This window comes from Empidonax traillii, unplaced genomic scaffold (genome assembly GCF_003031625.1).
Source record: "Empidonax traillii isolate 1590-97213 ecotype Southwest subspecies unplaced genomic scaffold, ASM303162v1 scaffold428:size834259, whole genome shotgun sequence".
NCBI lineage: Eukaryota > Metazoa > Chordata > Aves > Passeriformes > Tyrannidae > Empidonax > Empidonax traillii.
Genome location: NW_020955621.1, coordinates 813,502 through 831,906, shown reverse-complemented (window position 1 = coordinate 831,906; position 18,405 = coordinate 813,502). Strand labels below are relative to the sequence as shown.

General features: G+C 39.9%; 1 protein-coding gene across 1 annotated transcript in view; it reads right to left on the bottom strand.

Moving 5' to 3' along the window:
• Window positions 1-18,405, bottom strand: part of LOC114062718 (protein AHNAK2-like) — a gene marked incomplete at its 3' end in the record, with an annotated part of 56,368 nt that overhangs the window by 2,342 nt on the left and 35,621 nt on the right. The window contains exons 2-7 of the mRNA XM_027894457.1: window positions 4,852-4,928; window positions 3,996-4,085; window positions 3,185-3,241; window positions 2,446-2,587; window positions 1,494-1,669; window positions 178-684 (exon numbers count right to left, since the gene is read on the bottom strand). Coding sequence (XP_027750258.1) covers window positions 178-684; window positions 1,494-1,669; window positions 2,446-2,587; window positions 3,185-3,241; window positions 3,996-4,085; window positions 4,852-4,928 — 1,049 coding nt within the window. The remainder of the gene's footprint in view (window positions 1-177; window positions 685-1,493; window positions 1,670-2,445; window positions 2,588-3,184; window positions 3,242-3,995; window positions 4,086-4,851; window positions 4,929-18,405) is intronic.

Sequence of the window (18,405 nt, the reverse complement as noted above, 5' to 3'; positions counted from 1 at the left end):
TAAACTGGGCTTTGATATCTCTGTTGTTATGTCTGGTACTTCAGGTAAAGTAAATTTTGATGTTGATTCCTTGTCTTTTTCTTTTTTAATGCTTATTTCAACTTCAGGGCATTGTTTTACATGAGATGGGATGCCATTTTTCATATCTTTTAAGTCTTTTGTTAAAGTTTCATGTACCTCCCCTGTTTTCATTTCATAAGCAGGAGATGTAGTATATTCAACAGTTAGGATTTCAGGATTTTCCAGGCTAATATCTTCTTCATGTATTTTTTCTCTTTCAGAGATCAGTGTAGTTTTTATTTCTTTTTTTTGCTTCTCTTGTAGTTCGGTTTTGGACCTGTGCATTCTGAATCCAATGCTAGGGAACTTCAGCTTCTTTTGGCTTCCTTTTTTTTCCTTGGTATGGATTTCTTGTGGAAATTGAGACTCTGTGTCTGTGCTTGTAGGGGAAATATCCTGTACAGCAGGCTCATATGCATCTGATGTACTATGAGATCTTCTGTGCCTCAATATCTTTTTATTTTTGATTGACTGGAATTTTGGCCATGATAATCTGTCTTTTTTAGGTCTCTTGCTTCTTCCTACTCTTTGGTTTGCAATTAATGTTTCCCTGTCTTCTTCTGAAGTGGTTTTTCCTGAAACATGAAGTGTTTCTTCAGGAATGCTCTCACTGAGTTCTTTCTCCTGAAAGAACAAATAGTAGTCAGAAGATTAGAAGTAACCTAAATATAGGTGCAACAGAAAATAAAAAACATACTATCAAATTTGTAGAAAAAAGTTCTTTGTATTAATGGTATCTACTTCTTACATAAAAAATAATGAAAGTTACATATATATATGTATATATTGTCAGGAAGAAATTATACAAAACAAATTGATTATATAACTGTAATATATTGATTTATGAAGGTTTACATTCTTTGTAAAACACAGCACTAAATAGAGGTTTCTATATCTATCTATTTATCTGTACAAATATATAATATATACTATTTATATATATGTATATGAAGAAAAAGTAATTTTTAAGGTGATGGAAACCTATGAACAGACCACGTCTATCAAGATATCAGGGATGAAACACATATTTTTAAGAAAAAAAAATCTCACGGATGAGCTTTGGAGAAAAATATTTTCTGATACTTTACATTTTTGAAAGTATTGAATATAATTATTACAGAGATTACCTGAGTCTGTTCTATCAATTGACAATTAAGAACAAAAAAATGCTGACTCACTAAAGAATATGTTTACACCCCAACATAAAATTGTTTATTTGTATCAAATCTATGGTTTCACTCAGGATTTTAAAAGCTGAAAATACTGTGTGGGGCTTTTGTTTTTTTCTTTTTTTTCTTTTTGTCAGGAATAGTCATGCTAGTAAGTTTAAACACACGCCTCAGTCTTAAGAAGACACAAGTGTGTGTTTTCTGATCTATTTCCATGTTGCTACACTATGTTATCCAAATTTTGTAAACTAATCTAATACCTACCTGGCTTGTTCTTTCCTTTTTGTATTGAGCTGTAGGGTGTTCTGGCTCTTCTTTGACAGCAATTTTTCTTTTGAGGCTGAACTGGACTCTGTACGGCTCGGAATATTGGAGAATCTTGAGTGCATCTTCATATTTGATGTTATCAAAAAATATTGTAGCACTTAGAAGCTGATCACCTGCAAGTGGAATCATGGATCATTTCAATTACTCTGTGTTTTCTTACAGTTTTTCAAGTTCTGTTGAAACAATGCCCATAAAAAAATAATTATCACATTCTTTTATTTAAAATAGGAAATTATGTCCACATAATAGAATTATGGAATAGTTAAGGCTGGCAAGGACCTCTGGATATCATCTAGTCCAACTGCCCTGCTGAGTGATGGGTCAGCTGCAAGCAGTTTCTCAGGTCTGTGTGCAGTTAGGTTTTGAAGATTTCCAAGGACGGTGACTCCACTACCTCTGAAAAACCTGTTCCAGTATCTGACCACCTTGATAGTAACAAAGTTTTTTCTTACGTTTTTCAGTATTTAGACTTTGGAGTTTTGTTCTTGTTTAAACAATTATTTATTGCAGCTCTGTGGCATGCCATATTTTGTGAAGGAATCAAAGGAAGGTTCTTCATGCATGTCATGAGTTGTGGCTTTGCTTTTTTTGTATTTTAGTTATGTATATACTACCTTCTATGTGTCTTTTTCACTGTTGCAGTGAAAGTTTTTTTTTATCATATACAAAAAAATCACATTTCATTATTTCTCAAGCAAGTGATCTTTGAAATCATTAAAATACAGACAGGTTAAGCTCTCACATAAACATTCGTTGGTTTGTAATCTACTATTTCTGTTACCTAAACAAATGACAGATTAGGCAGGTATTTATGTGCACACACAGTTATATATCTCATTGTTTAAAGATACAGAATAAAATCAAAACAAAATAAAAAATCAGACCGTACCTTCTTTAAGACTAAATATTTTTGAAGCAGGAGATTCCTTAAGTACTTTTTTAATAAATATTCCTTCATCTCCTCCACCTTTCACACTAAAACCACTAGCACCAGCTTCCGCTTCTGTTTTCAGGGTCACCTCCATTGTCTCCTAGAGATAAAAAAAGGTGTGAATTTATCATTTTTATTCATTTGTATCAAAGAGTTCTACTTTACAATAAAAAGTTGAGTCTGATGAGGTATATTTTCAATAGCTCAGGAAAGATTATCTAAAATAGAGATAACCCACTCACATTCAGTGTGGGTTTGCTTCTGTTCTAAATTAGAATTAAGCACATGTTAGGGTTACGCTGGATCAAGGCCACAGGGAAAACATGTTATAATTTTAAAATGTGAAACACATGGAATCTTTTGGGGTTGAAAGATTTTCTGTGAAGATGTTAAACACTTGAATTAAAGTCAATGGGCCAAAAAAGACAGACTAAGAGCTAATGCTCTACTGTATTCAAACCAGAGAAGGATAAAGGAAGAACGCTAAAAAGAATTATGGAAGGACTCTAAACAGGACATGTAAGTGCTTATGCCTGTGCCACAACTAGGCAATTTGTGAAGTTTCTGGTCAAAATAAGTCTAAAGCTATTCTTCACCCATTTGTCCTTCCTTCTGTCCACCCTTCATGTCTGTGTGTTATAATAAACTTTACTTTGCAAGGCTCATGCCTACAAGTACGGAGTGCTTTTAGACTGACCTGTGGATGACTCTGTTTTGATTTGTCTGTAGAACGTTTTTTGTTTTCTTCTTGAAGCTGAAAAATAATTTTCAATTATTTAGTGTTCAGAAATCATGCTGTTGTCAGGTACAACAAAAGTCAGTTAAAATTCCTGGTTTAGACTAAGAACTGAGGCTGACTTTAACAGCAACAGAGTAAAATTGGGATTTGCAAGTGCAATGTACATGAATGATTTAAACATGCTATTCCCAGTAGTAAATTAGATGCTAAGGCCTCCCTTCATTGTACCAAAATTTGCATTAAATGAATGCCAGAAACCAAATGTGTTAAGACATGGGAAGCTTTTCTGTGTCTTAATGTCACACAATGCCCATGCTTTTATTTTGTAAATGTGCATTTTTTTTTTTTTACTTATTCAACTTCAGCATGAATTTCAAACTGTTGCCTACTTATCTTAACATAGCTATATTAATTAAATCTCTAACATTTAATAACCAAGAGTTACAGGTAGTTTTGAAACACTTATTTACTAGATTCAAGACAGTTATATATTCTAACGAGAAAAACACTGTGACTTCTTTACACTCTCTGTCCCATGTCCTTTAAGGAATGAAGTCAAGTTTGGGGTTTTTTTTTGCCAAGAAACAAGAACATGGCCAGTAAAATCCAGTACAAAATAAAACCATCACTGAACATGGACCAGACTTTGGTGGGGACAGGAACAACAATATCCCATTGTATGACATATGAGCCTCTGCTAGCTGTAGGAGCTAAAGCCTCTTGAATCAACTTGGTAAAGCCATGCCTGCACAAAAATTTAGTGTCTTGCCTTTAAATATTCTTCTTCTGTGGGATACTCATAAACTGGAGAGGATCCTTGTGGCCTTGGACGAATGTCTTCTACTGCCACTTCATTAACCTGTGGAACAGAAATGAGTGGTGGTAAAGGAACATTGACCAATTAACAGTTACCCATTTTCTCAGGAGAATTTCTCTAGATACTCATAGTCTCATTCTGAGTATAAATCTTTCATTAGTATGTTGGATGAAAAATAACCAATAACTCTTCTTTTAGGTCAAAACCAAATACAATTCTCATGTTAAAGCACTCAAAAACACAAGGGGCAGAGTCCTGAGAGACAAAAACAGTGGTACACTGATTCTGTTTTTCTTTATGTATTGTTTGTACCTACAGGTGGAACAGACTGAAAATACTGAAAGATCAATAATAACTGAAAAAGTAAAAAAAAAAAAAAATCCCTCCCCTACTTTATTTGCACACCTAAACCTTTCATCCTGTGGCTTCAAGCTTTATTGCCCTGTTTAACCAAGCAAACCATGGAAAAGTCCCAGCAGGAATTTCTGCTGACACGCACTTGGCATGCTTCCTTCTGGAGTCAGACAACAGGGAACCTAAACCAACTAAATCTTTAAAGAAAAATTACTGTAGTTAACCGCCATATAATAGTTTCCTAAGTCTTGGTAGTAAACTTATGCTGGCGAATCATGGCAAAGAGCAGATGCCTTTTTACTGAAGCAACTTTCTCGCTTTTGAGCTGGCAGGACAATCCCAAGCAGGGATTTTTAATGGGGAGGAAAATCACCAGCAAGACTCAGCTATAAACAAAATATTTAAGATCTCATTTTGCCAAACTCTCATCACAGAAAAACTCTAAAAAACTCACAGAATCTTCATCCTCTGCATCCGCATCGGCATCAGCATCTCCCGGGGGCTCAGCCGGTCTCAGCTGTCGTCCAGAACCTGAAAGCAGCACACAGGGTGTTGGTGCCTGCAGGATCCCCACAGAGCACACAGCAGTCAGCTTGCAAGCTGAAAACCTCTGAAGCAGCATGCCAGGGGGCATGCATGGGTCAGCGGTGGAAAGGCCTGCTTTCATTTAGATCCCCAGCAACACAGAATGGTTTGGGTTGGAAGGGACCTTCAAGACCACCTTGTTCCAACCCCCTGCCATGAGCAGGGACACCTTCCACTACATCAGGTTGCTCAGAGCCCATTCCAACCTGGCCTAGAACACTTCTAAGGATGGGGCATCCACAGTTTGTCTGGGCAACCTGTGCCAGTGCCTCATCACTCTCCTTAGCTTAGATCTTGTCAGGTCAGTCTTTCCAAAGATACCAGGAATATTCACACCCAGGTAAGGAATGAAACATGTGAAGAAGTAAGGCTTTTATGAAGGAAAAAATCCCCAGATTGGAGAACATGTATAATTGTAACTTTGCTGTATTTTTGTATTATTATTATTACCAAGGGGGGTTTGAGTTGTGCATTGGGCACAATTTGCAGGGCTTTGGCAGCAGGGTGGCTGTGGGGTGGTCTCTGCAGGAGGAGGTCACAGACCACCCTGTGCCACATGCAGTGTTTGCAGACAGCTCCAACTGCAATGCTGAAGTGATCGGAGGAGTTTCTGTCACTTCTGTGAAAATGTGTGTAAGAAAGAGTGGTAAACAACAAGAAAAAGAGACAACACAAGTAGAGAAGGAGGGAGACAGAGAAGACTACACCAGAGTATACTGAAACTCTTCCTTGTTTCTGACAAAAGTCTTAAAAGCTGGAGAGTAAACATCATGAAGCTTTCATAGTCATAAAGACACTGCTTTCTTGGTTTTTAGAAGTATTGAGGGCAGAGAGAGATGTGGTGAAGGATATGGGCTGTCTGAAAGTATGATTCTGTTGAAATGCTTTAAATTGGGCATGAAAGAACAAAAACAGCATGAATGAAAACATCATTTTCAGAGAGCCAGTAGAGGACAGTGTGGCTGAACTACACATTCCCTGACACACCAGCTATTCTAACACATGCACAAGTCCTTGTCCTGATAACCATGTCTTTCCTGTCTTCATGATGTTTTTTCTAAGCTAGCAGGCTGTCTAGCTGCCTCACACCCAGTTCTGCAACTCTCAGGCACATGGTGTGACTCTTGGGGATGGTCCTGTGCAGGTCTCAGGGTTGGACTCGATGATCCTTGTGGGTCCCTTCCAATTCAACATATTCTGTGATTCTGCATGATTTATACATAGTTTTGGCTCGCCTAAATGGATCCTGTGGCTTAAAAATATGATCAAACACTACTGAAGACAATCTCGAGAAGAACTGTGCAACTCTGTAATTGTCTCCTTTAAATGGAGAATCCTTGAGCTGTAACACAGCATTTCTGGATGTGGTTATGTGGTTTATGCTGTGTGTGCAGACAAGCTGGCACGACTTAGGCATGTATGCAGTGGTTCTGACTTATACACGTTGTAAAGCTTTTGTAAACTTCTGGCTGTGATTTTACTAGCCATTCTTCCTAGTTTTCTGATCTCCTACGGCTACTTTTCCCTTGACTTTTTTTGAGGGTGAACTTATTTATTACAGGCAGTTATGAAATAATTATGCCCTGTGATCAGTGATGGATCACTTTGTTAAGGTGAGTAGAAACACTGTGCTCCCAGTTGGAATATCCTGTAACAGTCTGTGGGTCAAGTTTCAAACTTGACAGAAGTCATCCTCAATAGCCATATGTACAGCATCCAAATCAGCTCTCCTGTGGTATCTTAGCTCCAGAGAACAACCCAGAACACAACAGGGTTGCCTTACCACGCCTCCTTTAGCCCTCACGGGACAGTCCTGACACCTACAATGGACAGTTCTAAAAAATTCTAGAAAATAGTCTTAATGCAGACTCTAACTCAGTTTAAAGACCTTCTTAAAATTTGGCCTTTTTTTTTTTTTTTTCCAAAAGTTCTAGAATTTGCAATCTTCAGAAGCCCAAGAAAATTGGAAAAGGAGAATAACCTTGTTAAAAATCTTAGATATGGATTTATGAACCTGATTTTTGGCATTTCTGCTTGAAAATTTTGGAATCCATTCAAGCAGCACTACACCACATGAATTTTAATAAGCATCATATGAGGAGAAGAGCTGCAGGATTGAGGCTTGATTGTTTAATTTGCTTAGTGCTTCTAAAGATTCAGGTGCCAACAGTGAATTTTATGGCTCTTACTAAAATTCCAAGAAATAGTAAGGACTTAGTCCTGCGGCATTGCCATATTGTTCACTAGGGATAATCCCACCCACAAGCCCTGCAGTCCAATAGAATGACTTAAAAGAAAATAGCTTGGATCACTGGAGTGTTTGCTCTTTGGTGCAGCACTTCAATGCTAACAACAGCATTGATCCCTGGTGGCTGCCAAAATTTTGCTACTGGAAAAGAAACAGGAAAGACTTAGCTATGAGGCGTCTTAGGCTGGTTCGCTGCTGTTTCTCTCGTTTTATTCTGGTGTAACTCCAGTGACAGTTCTGTTGTCTGGAACTGAAGCAATGCCAGAACGGGGTGCTCTGATCTCAGGATGTGAAAGGTCCTGTACAGTTTGTGCTGTTAATTTTACACCACCCAGTGGGGCATCATACCCTTTGAGACTGGGATTCTGCAGCTATCCTGCAAGTTCTGAGTTGAAGCTTCTAAAACTAAGTCATTCTTCGAATGATTAGGTGACCAACACCTTTAAAATCTTCCTGTTATAAAATTCAAGAGAATTAGATCACTTTGTGCAGTGAGACCTCAACAGCTATTTTCCATCATGATGCCATTTTAAACCAACAAATAACACTGCCAGTTCTTGTTCCATGTGAATACAGAGAGATAGACCTTGCCTGGATGACATCTCATCTGGGACTGCACCAAGAGAGGAGTTTCACCAGCCATGGATCAAGAAAAGCAGTGGTGTATGAGGCACAAAGGGGCCTTCATGTGCTTAGCCAAGCACTGGCAGGAGATTGCTCTCCTTGTCTTTCTTAGAGGGGATATGGATCAAGGTTTGCAAAAATGTCCCCCAAAAAATCCCCTCCTATTAAGAGGAAAATCTGTCAGCATCAAAGCCCTCTTTCACCCACCTCATGATGGGTAGAATGGGACAGAGTACTCCTTTGAAAGCCTTTAGTAAACCATTACCTCTCCTAAATGATGATAGTAGGGCCCTTTCCTACAAAACGGAGCAACAGATTACTGTCCCCAGGATAACAGAGATGTGGTTGAGGTTGCATAGAGGGACATCAGCTACATGGATGACTTTCCCTCCAAAAGATTCAGACCAAGGCCTTTCCAGACACCCTGATTTCCCCAAACTCTGCCTAAGCTGCCCCTCTACAGTAGCTAACCCAAGTTATAAAAGACTTATTGTGCCCTTGATTCCTACTGCAGACTAGAATTTGCTTCTGATTTTTTCCCTGATTCGGAATACTTTAAAAACAAATCTATAAAAGAGGGGAATTACGGTACATTTTCAGCAAAGCCTTCTTTTTGAGTATAAAAGTCTGTGCCAATAAACTATGATTTATATGCATGTCATTCTCGTGCCCCAAATAGTAGTGATGCCAACATTTTATAGATCTTAACTTTTTTTATGATCCCTGGACAATCAATGCTTTGTTCAAAAGGTTTTCATAAACAAGATGGAATTTACATCAGTGACTACTTCTAATAACCACTGAACTGACTTAAGAACAAGGGAATTTTTTGAAAGTAAGCAGTAGGAGTTATATAGGTTGGATCGTTTTCATATCATATGACTGAAATGTGTATTTGCTGTTTGAAATGCAACCAACCCAGATGGACTGTTCTGGGTAAAACCGCGAAGGAAAAAATAAAAACAGGTTATTTTTTTGGTATTAACATTCAGAGGGTAACAGTTTCCAAAACCACACTTAAGACAATATAATAAATTTCAGGACAGTGTCATTGAATTCAAATCAACTGCACTCTAATGTATTGTATAAAGAGAAACCTAGCTTTAATTGGAACACTGGCATATAAAGTCACGGTAATCTATATACTTTGAAATAAAATAAAACAACAAATGAGAATACCAGAGATGTTAATAAAAGAAACAAAAATGTTCTTTGCAGGTCATCCCAGTTTCTTTGCTTACAAACTATATCCCAATCTCTGCAATTCTTAGAGAAACTGGGTTTCTGGTTTTTAAGATTTTATGCCAAAGTTATGCTTGCATATGAATAGTGGATTAAAGTAATCTGCTCTTACCCTTTCCTTGAAACAACTTCAACTTTACTTCAACAAACAGCTTCTCTTAACAGATAGAAATCTAATCTGTGATAAATATCTGTCCACAGGTGAAAAGTTTTATGCTTTGCTCACTCATTTATTGTTGCTTAAGTGCACAACCTGTGCCTTCTCTTTATCAGGATTTTGGTGTAAGTTAGTTACCATGTCTAAGCTATGACAAGAAACTAAAAGTCCTGCTTGTGCACTACTGTGGAAATTAATAGCTCTGAGTCCATGGCACGAGGAAATGGCACTGTGGAAATTAATAGCTCTGAGTCCTTGGCATGTGGGCAAGGCTGGGACATCTTTAGATCATGTTTTTTCTGACAGCGCAAAGTACTGCAGGCACCTAATCTGATTTGTATTATTAACAAGGAAGAGTGAATAATTGCAAGACAAACAACTGCAGTAATAATTTTTAATGCCATTGTCACTGTTGGCACTTTGTTTGACCCACTAAAGAATTTGTACATGTGGGTCAGCAGTTTTCACGGGGCTCCCTCGCGTGCTTATGTCTTGTTGTAAACAAAAACGTGCATGGCTGCTGTCAGGGACAGTTTCGGCTGGCTCCTGTATCAGACCTCTCTTCCTGCAGCCATCAGTCCCTGTACCTGCAAGTCTGTCTGTCTGTCCCTCTGCCCTCAGGCACCCTGTCATGGGTCTGCTACTTCTCATGCATGAATGGGTAGTAACTGCTAATTGCTTCAGAATTTCTTCTGGCTTTAAAATTGCATCCCTTTCTCAAGATGGGTGGTGTGCCTGACTTTTTCCCCGCACAGCTTGTTCTCCTTCTCTTGCAGATATCAGAATTACTGGGATTCCTTTTCCTCCCTCAGAGCTCTCACAGTCGCCTGAGCAGTGTTTCTGTGAAGTCCCGCAGCCCATTCAAATTCACTTCTTATATTTGAAATAAGGAATACTTAGAATAGTTAGAATATTTTAAATTGTGAGTCCCAATCCAGGAAAGCACTTGATAACAGGAACACTATGCACATGCCTGGCATTCATCTTGGCCTCTCAAGAGCACTTTTTCAGATAGGTAAGTTCACCTGACTTCCAAGCAAGCAATGATGGAGGAAAATGATCCTGCAAGCATCAGTTGCAAAGATAAGAAAGTGCCTGCAAATAAACCTTGTTACGCATGTACTGTGTTCCTAGAGGAAGCTGCCATGAGGTTTAAAGCACATTTTATGGCACAGGCTTTTGCACGGTCTGTGTAGGCCTGACCATGAGCTCCAGCAGGCTCATGGCATTCCCAGTAAGCAGTTCCAACTATGCTGGGGAAAGTCGTCAGGGGAAAAAAAAAAAAAATCAAGACATTCCTCTTCTACTGAGCTTTCCTAGTGCATTCCAGAGACCTGGATTCATTCCATTGTCCTGCAAGATCCCACGGACTGAGTTACAACAACTGCTGGGCAGGGCTCCGGGGCATGGCAGGACCGCAGCGGGAATGCCGCGGCTGTCACTCTATCCGGGCAGGATACACAGCAAGGGAGAGATGCGGGCGCAATGTCACGGACGAGGCTGCCTCTCCCAGCCCTCCATCGCAGGAATGTCATGTTACTTCAGTTGAACCACTGCCAGGGAGACAGTGGGGGCACCCAGTAGCTCCACCCAGAAGAACCAGCTTGTCAGCTCTGAAATGAACGACTGACACAGTGGAAAAAGCAGCCGTTCTGCCTCAGAAAAGGTGATAAAGTGAGGATCAGCACCTCCCCTTTAGTGTTTCCCCTCTGCCCTGTGCTGGGAGTGGAACCCTCCCCACCAAGCCCTGAAATTTCTGTGGGATGAAGACAAAGGGCTAGTCTGTGGAATGAAGATAAAGATTTTGCTGCTGAAGGGGTTTCACAGGCCCTGTTATCAGCGGGATGCTATCAGAACCAGCTGGGCCGGTGTTTTAAGCTGTACTCCTGCCTTTGTTTTGCATTGGTTTGGTAATGCCCCTTGGCTGCACTCTGTCCCTGGGCTGCATACTTGTGCTGTGATGAATGTAGCTCAGCCTTCGGAGCTGAAAGCAGAGGCTTGTAGCACAGTCTTGCTGAAGGAGCAGCTACTCCCAAATAACCAACGTGTGAATAGTTTCCTTCCATTCAAGGCATGAACAAGATGTTTTGATTCAGTGCCTTGGTATGTTAAGCTGCCCTTGTTGGCTGTTGGAGTACTTCATTAAAAGCCTTCAAATCATTTCATCTCAAAACCTTTTGAAAACAGAATATATATGTAAGCTACAATCATGAGCCTCCTTGCCCAGCCAGAGGCTTGGCCATGAAGTTAGCACCTACTTTTATCAAGAGGAACAGTACTCTGCTCTGCCAAGTACATCCAAGTAGAGAAATGTCTCTGGAATTAAGGTTCCTTACAGACCATCCTAAACTCTGTAGGATTTTATAGAGCACTTTCTACAGGTTGACTAATATCAGGAAAGATGTGGAAGAGCACTGGCAACTAAGAACAGATATAAACACTACCATAAAAAGAGAAACTAACAGCCCCCAGATGAAAAGAAGAGTGAATGGCTTTCCTGTGAGTGTGTGTTTATTGATAAGCTCTGCCAACAGATTTAAAACTATTAAAAGCATTCCCGCTCACACTTCACAATAGGAGCAAAACTTTTAGGAAGACTGATCAGAAAGGAGCGCTTGATTCTTACACTGGTCCACCTTTTTTCTGATGGTAAATTTAATAGAATACATAGGACAGTTCAGAGCATGAGAATAAATCACTCTGGTGGAGCTCTGCACAGACTTTCTCAGCATGAGTCATACTTAAACCTGAAAAGCACAAGGGACTTTTTTTTTTTTTTCAATTGTCAAATTGAAATTTCCCAGATCCTGGGTTAATGACTTTCATCTAGCTATCACCATTTATTGGTTACTTGGCTATATAGGAAATGTCGTTTGGCCCGAGCCTCATAAGTCTTCTAGTACAAGAATAAGATATTTACTAAAGCATTTCATTAGTCTGATATTTCACCTCTAGCTAAAACAGAGTAACATTTCATAGAGTTTGAAAATAAGCTCTTAACCAAAGTTTGTTGCAAGAACATCAATAGATCGATGTTCAAAAGAGACAGCAAAAGCAGTCAGCAGTGGCTGATACTTGAATTTGTCTCTCCCAGTCTATCTACCCTCTTGCTAGATAAAACACAGCTCTACCCTCTTGCTAGATAAAACACAGCTAGAAGTGGCAGAGTGAAAAGGGCAGCTGAAGAAAATGCTCATGGCACCCAGCAAACGACCAGTGCTGTTTCTCCTGTGCCATGGGCTCAAGAAGCTCAAGTTTTCTATCATCTCTGCAGTTTGTCTGATTTCCTGGAGGGTAGGTGTAACATCCTACCCTGTGTCTCTGTGTTTGCTTGTCTTAGGCAGGAATTTTCCTCTCTCTCAGGTTTTACGTGACAGAATGGGTTTCCAATCTGTGTTTTACTTCCTGCATGAATTCCTACAGTGTTCGCTTGCATAATTATTCTGATAATGGAGTAAATTATCACATGGAGTGAATTATCACCCTCTCTGATAATTATCAATTCTGACTTTTCCAGGATTGCAGGGCCTCTATTCTCACAAAGTTGGTAAGAGAAGGGAATCACTTTTTAGCAATTTTGTTATGTATGCTCTAATTCCTGGACTGAACCAAAACTGCTTACCACCCTTTTGGACGGGGCAAAAGCAAGCTAGCAATTCATAGCTAAATAAAGAAAGAAAGACTTGTCTAATCCACTGCAATCCTCAACAATTTTATCTCCTGGGTCTCTCAGCAGTTTATCTCTTGGGATATACCGGTTTTACTTGCAATTGAGTCTCTATCATGCTGTAAATAGTTGCATGGATACCCAGCTAAAATTTCCCGGGGTGTTGCTGTCCATTGGATGGTCTGGGTTTTAAGAAGGGCTTCAGGGACATGTTGCAAATGAAGAGCTCTCACTTGCTTACCAGTTTCAGAAACCCTGGTGGGAACTACTCTGCAGCTATTTGGTTATTCAATATATTGATAGGGCACGTTGCAATTTTCTTCCGCAGAAGGAAACTCCCTCACCTACACAACAAACCAGACTTGGAAAGCGAAGCACAGCTGCCTTCCCATCAGAGTGAGGAGTTGACTCCCACTGTCCTCCCTGTTAGATAGCTGTGAATTCAGCTCTTACCATGACTTGCCTAGAAGTGGAGGCAGGTGGGTGCCTATTGCAGATAAGGTCCATAAAGCTCACACAAATTAACTTTGCCACATTCCTTCTCCTCGCTGTTTCACCCCTCCAAGAATCCAGGCTTCTCCCAGAGCAGATTGCCTGCTCTACTGCCGAAGTACAGCCCTGCTAAGATTTATAAATGAATCAAATGAATACATTTATGGAAAACGATCGTTCTGCCTGTGTAGGCTTGATTGGCAGCCCTGGAGACTCGATTCCTCTGGCTGCAGAGTCAGTATTTCTTCAGAAGCAGTGGCTGTAACCCCAAGCTCTCTCTTAAGGTAGCCCAGTACTGACCAGGAGAGGTAGCAAGGGAAGCTGACTACTCTTTGTCCCCTCTCTGACACATTGAAGGAAGATGCTAATTCTCAGTGGTTTTGGTAGAAAGCACATTTGTTCCCCAAGAATAGGTCTTATGAGAAGAATAAGAATAGAGGATATACGAACATTATGCAAAAAGCCCAAAGTGACTGATGCAGGCTTTATATAAACGGCACTTACCACTCCAAATTAGAAACAGACTTTTTAGCCCAAACTGCTAAAAATACTCTTCAAAACCACTGCTTAAAAAATGTCCTCATCAGAATCAGTGCTCAGTAAAAATGTTGGTATTTAGAGATAAATATAAACATATACATACATACATATATATAGAGAAAGTTCATATAATGATCCTTATGGTCTTAAGATCTAGGAAGACTTTTATTTCCCTTTACTCCACTGATAAAATTCAGTGCACAATTAGGTACTGATAATATAGTAATTTAATGGAGTGATGTTACTTTAGCCATCCCTTTGGTATGCTGGGCATAGCCCCTCTCAAAACAGGAATGCAGAAAAAAAAGTTTCGTTTTTTTCCACAACCTTTTATGGGGGCTTTTATATAAATATCTACCCTTGGAAACAGGTTTTCAGTTTGAGAGAAAATTCCCTGCACAACTTCTTTGGATGTAAATCACCATAGGAAAAAAAATATCTTTTAATCTTTTAAATTCCTTAATGTATATGTAATACAAGAGATATGGGAAAAAGGTGACAGAAAATTATTATGGGAAAATATTTTACATCAAAGATAAAGTTAACAGTTCCCTTGCTTTGTTAAGATAAAAATCTTTTTCTGTCAATAAACAGTGATGGTAGCAAAATAGCATTTGGCACAGCTCACTTTTCCTTGGTTTTGTGTGATTCTCTTTAAAATTAGAGAGAATTTCTGGACTGTGGATTTACAGAAGCATAAATGCTCATTTACAGATAAACTAACCCACTGAGTCAGATAAATAAATAAATAATTTATATAGCTCTGTCCACATCAATATAATTCAAATCTGAATAAATGGACTATAAACTTGGTTTCCCATCACAAAAAGGTCAGATTTCAAAAGAATTGAACAGGTCACCTACAAAATTCTTCTTAGAAATGTTGTCTCTTGATTTTGGTCCATTGGATTGTACCTCTTTTTTTGAACATCTCTCCCTAACAGATATAAACCTTGCCCCAGCATTCTCTAAGCATATCTTTTGATAGCTGTCTTCTTATACAAATAAAATCTGCAGACATTATCTTTACTTTTTGAAATTAAAAATGATTATGTAGGACTGAAAAGCACTGGAATTTTAAGTGCATATTGAGTTATAGAAGGAAAAACTGATGACAAACTTTCATGGCATTATATTCTTACCCCCCAAAAATTATTCTTTGCATGTGGTTTTAAATTATTCAGTACTGATTTTCTATTTCTGTGCCTTCTAGCACCCAAAAATAACAAACCATCATGCTTGCCTAATAGATTAGAGAAAAACACAGTTTAGTTAAGGAAATAGATTTCAGTTTCATGTTTCACAGGGAGTAGTATAAACGACAGGGAGAAATCATTTCTTCAAAGACTCATTACTGCAGTTCTGGATTTCTTTTTGGTTAAAGACTAGAATAGCAAGAAAGTAACTACACTGTGGTTCATCTATGTAGTAAATGGTGAATGAACTGAGATGGGTGGAGTTGTTTGAAAGCACTAAGAGAAATATTTCCTGGATTTGATTATCAAGCCTAAATCTGATTCCAAAGATTCAGAGCCTCTCTGTATCACAAAAATCATGATATCTTATGGATATGACTAACTGTTTCTTTATCATAATGGTCTGTTCACACTCAGGTTTAAGTACTTTTTAACTTGGTTAAAAAAGCATGCATTCTTTTTAAAGGCATGTGGTAAGGTTTTTCTCAATGAACAGCTGTGCTAGATTCAAACTAATATATAAAGGAGAGTAAATTACATCTTGCTATTCAGCTAGATCGAGGGCTCCACTGAAATGAAACAGCCTTGTACCAATACAAAGCCAGTATAAGCAAAATGAAGACCCTGGGGACTTCAGTTAGAGTCTTTGAAGAAGCCTCCTGAGAGAAGAATCAGATCCATCTATTTCCAGCAGATCCCAGAGTCATTTAAATCTATGCATTTAAATCCAGTGGCTTGTCTCCACTTTGAAGAATAGCAACGACCACCTTAATCTGAGGAACTGTGAAAAGTTGGAGTGCGAGAGGAAAGAATGGGAGGCACCTGAAGATGTCCCTCAGTCCATCTGTAGGGTTTTCTGCACATCCTTGCAAAGAGCATTCTTAAACAAATGGTGTTCTACTACTTTGCTCTTTTGCACCCTGCCTGATCCAATGGCCCCAGTGAGGACTTTGCTCTCCGTGAGCTGCAGTTCACTGCGAGCAGCAGAGAGACTACTGCTTTCTCCTAAGGAAAGTGGAAAAGGAGAAGAGGAGACTGAGAGGAGACCTCATTGCAGTTACGACTTCCTCATGAGGGGAAGAAGAGGGACAGACACTGATCTTTTCTTTGTGGTGACAAGTGACAGGATCCGAGGGAACAGCCTGAATTTGGGTCAGGGGAGGTTTAGGTTGGATATTCTTCACCCAGAGGGTGGTTGGGCACTGGAGCAGCCTCCCCAGGGAAGTGGTCACAGCACCAAGCCTGTCTGAGTTCAAGAAGCATTTAGACAATACTCTCGGACACATGGTGTGAATCTTGGGAATGGTCCTGTGCAGGGTTAAGGGTTGGACTCAGCATATTCTGTGATTCTGTGGATTTGCATTCCTTGCACTGTGCACAACTTATGCACACTATTGCAGACAATAAAGCCAGAAAAGGAGAACAATTGCTACCGTGAAATTATCCTGTCTAAAACAAAAAGTTCCACCACCATCTTACTGTGACATTTTTAAATACTGCAGTCCCAAAGTCCTCCGTGGACTGAGATTTCAATAACATTTTGGCAGGGACTGAAATATTTGCAGTATATAGTGGTGTTGGGGCCAGTTTTAACAGGATTCTGCAACAACAGAGAGCGGAATTTTTTTCTTTCTTCATTGCAAATACTTTGAACACTTATGGAGAAGGTCTGTCCCCATTTGACCAAAAGAGAATAAAGGAAACAGAAAAGTGCTCTGCTGATCTTAGAGGACAAACAGCCAGAACTCTCCTTTTTTCAGAGAAATCAAATGCAGGGCTTGGTGCAACAGGCACAGATGAGAAAAGGGCAAAGACAACCAACACATAGATCAGAGTCATACAATTAATCATAGAATCATGGAGTGTTTTGGAAGGGACCTTAAAGATCATCTCATTCCAACTCTTCTGCCTAGGACAGGGACATTTCCCATTAGACCAAGTTGCTCAAAGCCTCCTGAAGTCCTGCTTCAGGAGCTGCTAACTGAAAAACAGGTCCTTTTGCACTCCTATAACAGGTAAATCTACCACGGAAAAATTATCTCAAAAGGTTTTGAAAAGACACCTGGTCCAGGGTCTCAAGTGTGCAGGACTCAGATCAGCAATACTAAGCAAAGCACAGTGAACAGGGTCAGGACTAAAATGCAGGATCTCCTGGGGCATGTTCTCCTGTTATGAGTTTGATTTGGGAAAAGCTCTTTGTTTTTAAACCCAGCTTGGCCAATGCTTGGTGCTAGGTCTTGTTCTTGGTTCCTGGACTTCGAAGGCCCATTCTCAGAGTGCTTCAGCACACGTGTGCAAAGCACATGTTGCTGCAGGTTTATCCCCTGCAGCTGGAACCACTGGCCCAGTTAACAACTTCTGGATTGGTTGGTACAGGGAGGCTCTGATGGTTTTGTTACTCTAATCGCTTGGGTAGGTGTGGGTATTACACCTGCGTTACTCTGCACACCTCTGCAGAAGGGAGGTACGAACACTTCACAGCTCCATGTTCCAAAAGGGGGATCTGAAAATGCGTCTGAACAATTTCTAGGGAAGTTTAAGCTCTCCTTGCAGAGAGCAGTGCCAGCTCAGGAATACTGGAAAACACATTTTTCATGCATATGTTTTTTATTAAATGCAGCTGTCAAAACAGAGCAAGGCTCATGTTCCTGAAAAGGTGCAGGGAAGAGGAGACAAATGGTTGGAATAAAGCAGGAATGTGCCTACTCTGCCTAGGCAAAAAAATCACCACTTCTGTAGAGCCTTCAGGGCAACCTTTAAACTAGCTGGCTCAGGCACTAGTAGCTGTCTAGCTGTGGGATTTCAGTGAGTGCTGTACAAACCCAACCAACTCCCCAGGGAAGCCAGTGCTTGCTACACGAGCCACTCCTCCTGTCCCCAGACCGGCTTGATCGACACTGGCTCTGCAAGAACAGCACCTTCCCGGTGCTGTGTAGGCACAACCAGAGAGAGACTCTCTCTACCCAAGCTTGGCTCTCCCTGCCATGCTGCAGATAACGTGTTCCAAGTGTGTTGGCAGCAAACTTAAACCATCTACCGCAATCTGATAATACCTGACTCTAATCACTTTGCTGCAGTAGAATTAGGGGGGGTGAAAACAGCAAAGGCAAAGCAAGATTTTATATTTTGATGATAATCTTCCTGTTATTCCATAGACATCGATTCAGACTTTGTTCTCTGATCTAAATTTGGGTTCTGAAGGTGTTCAGATGAATTAACAGCAGTGCAATAGCAGAATCTGGCTGTCATCTTCAGAC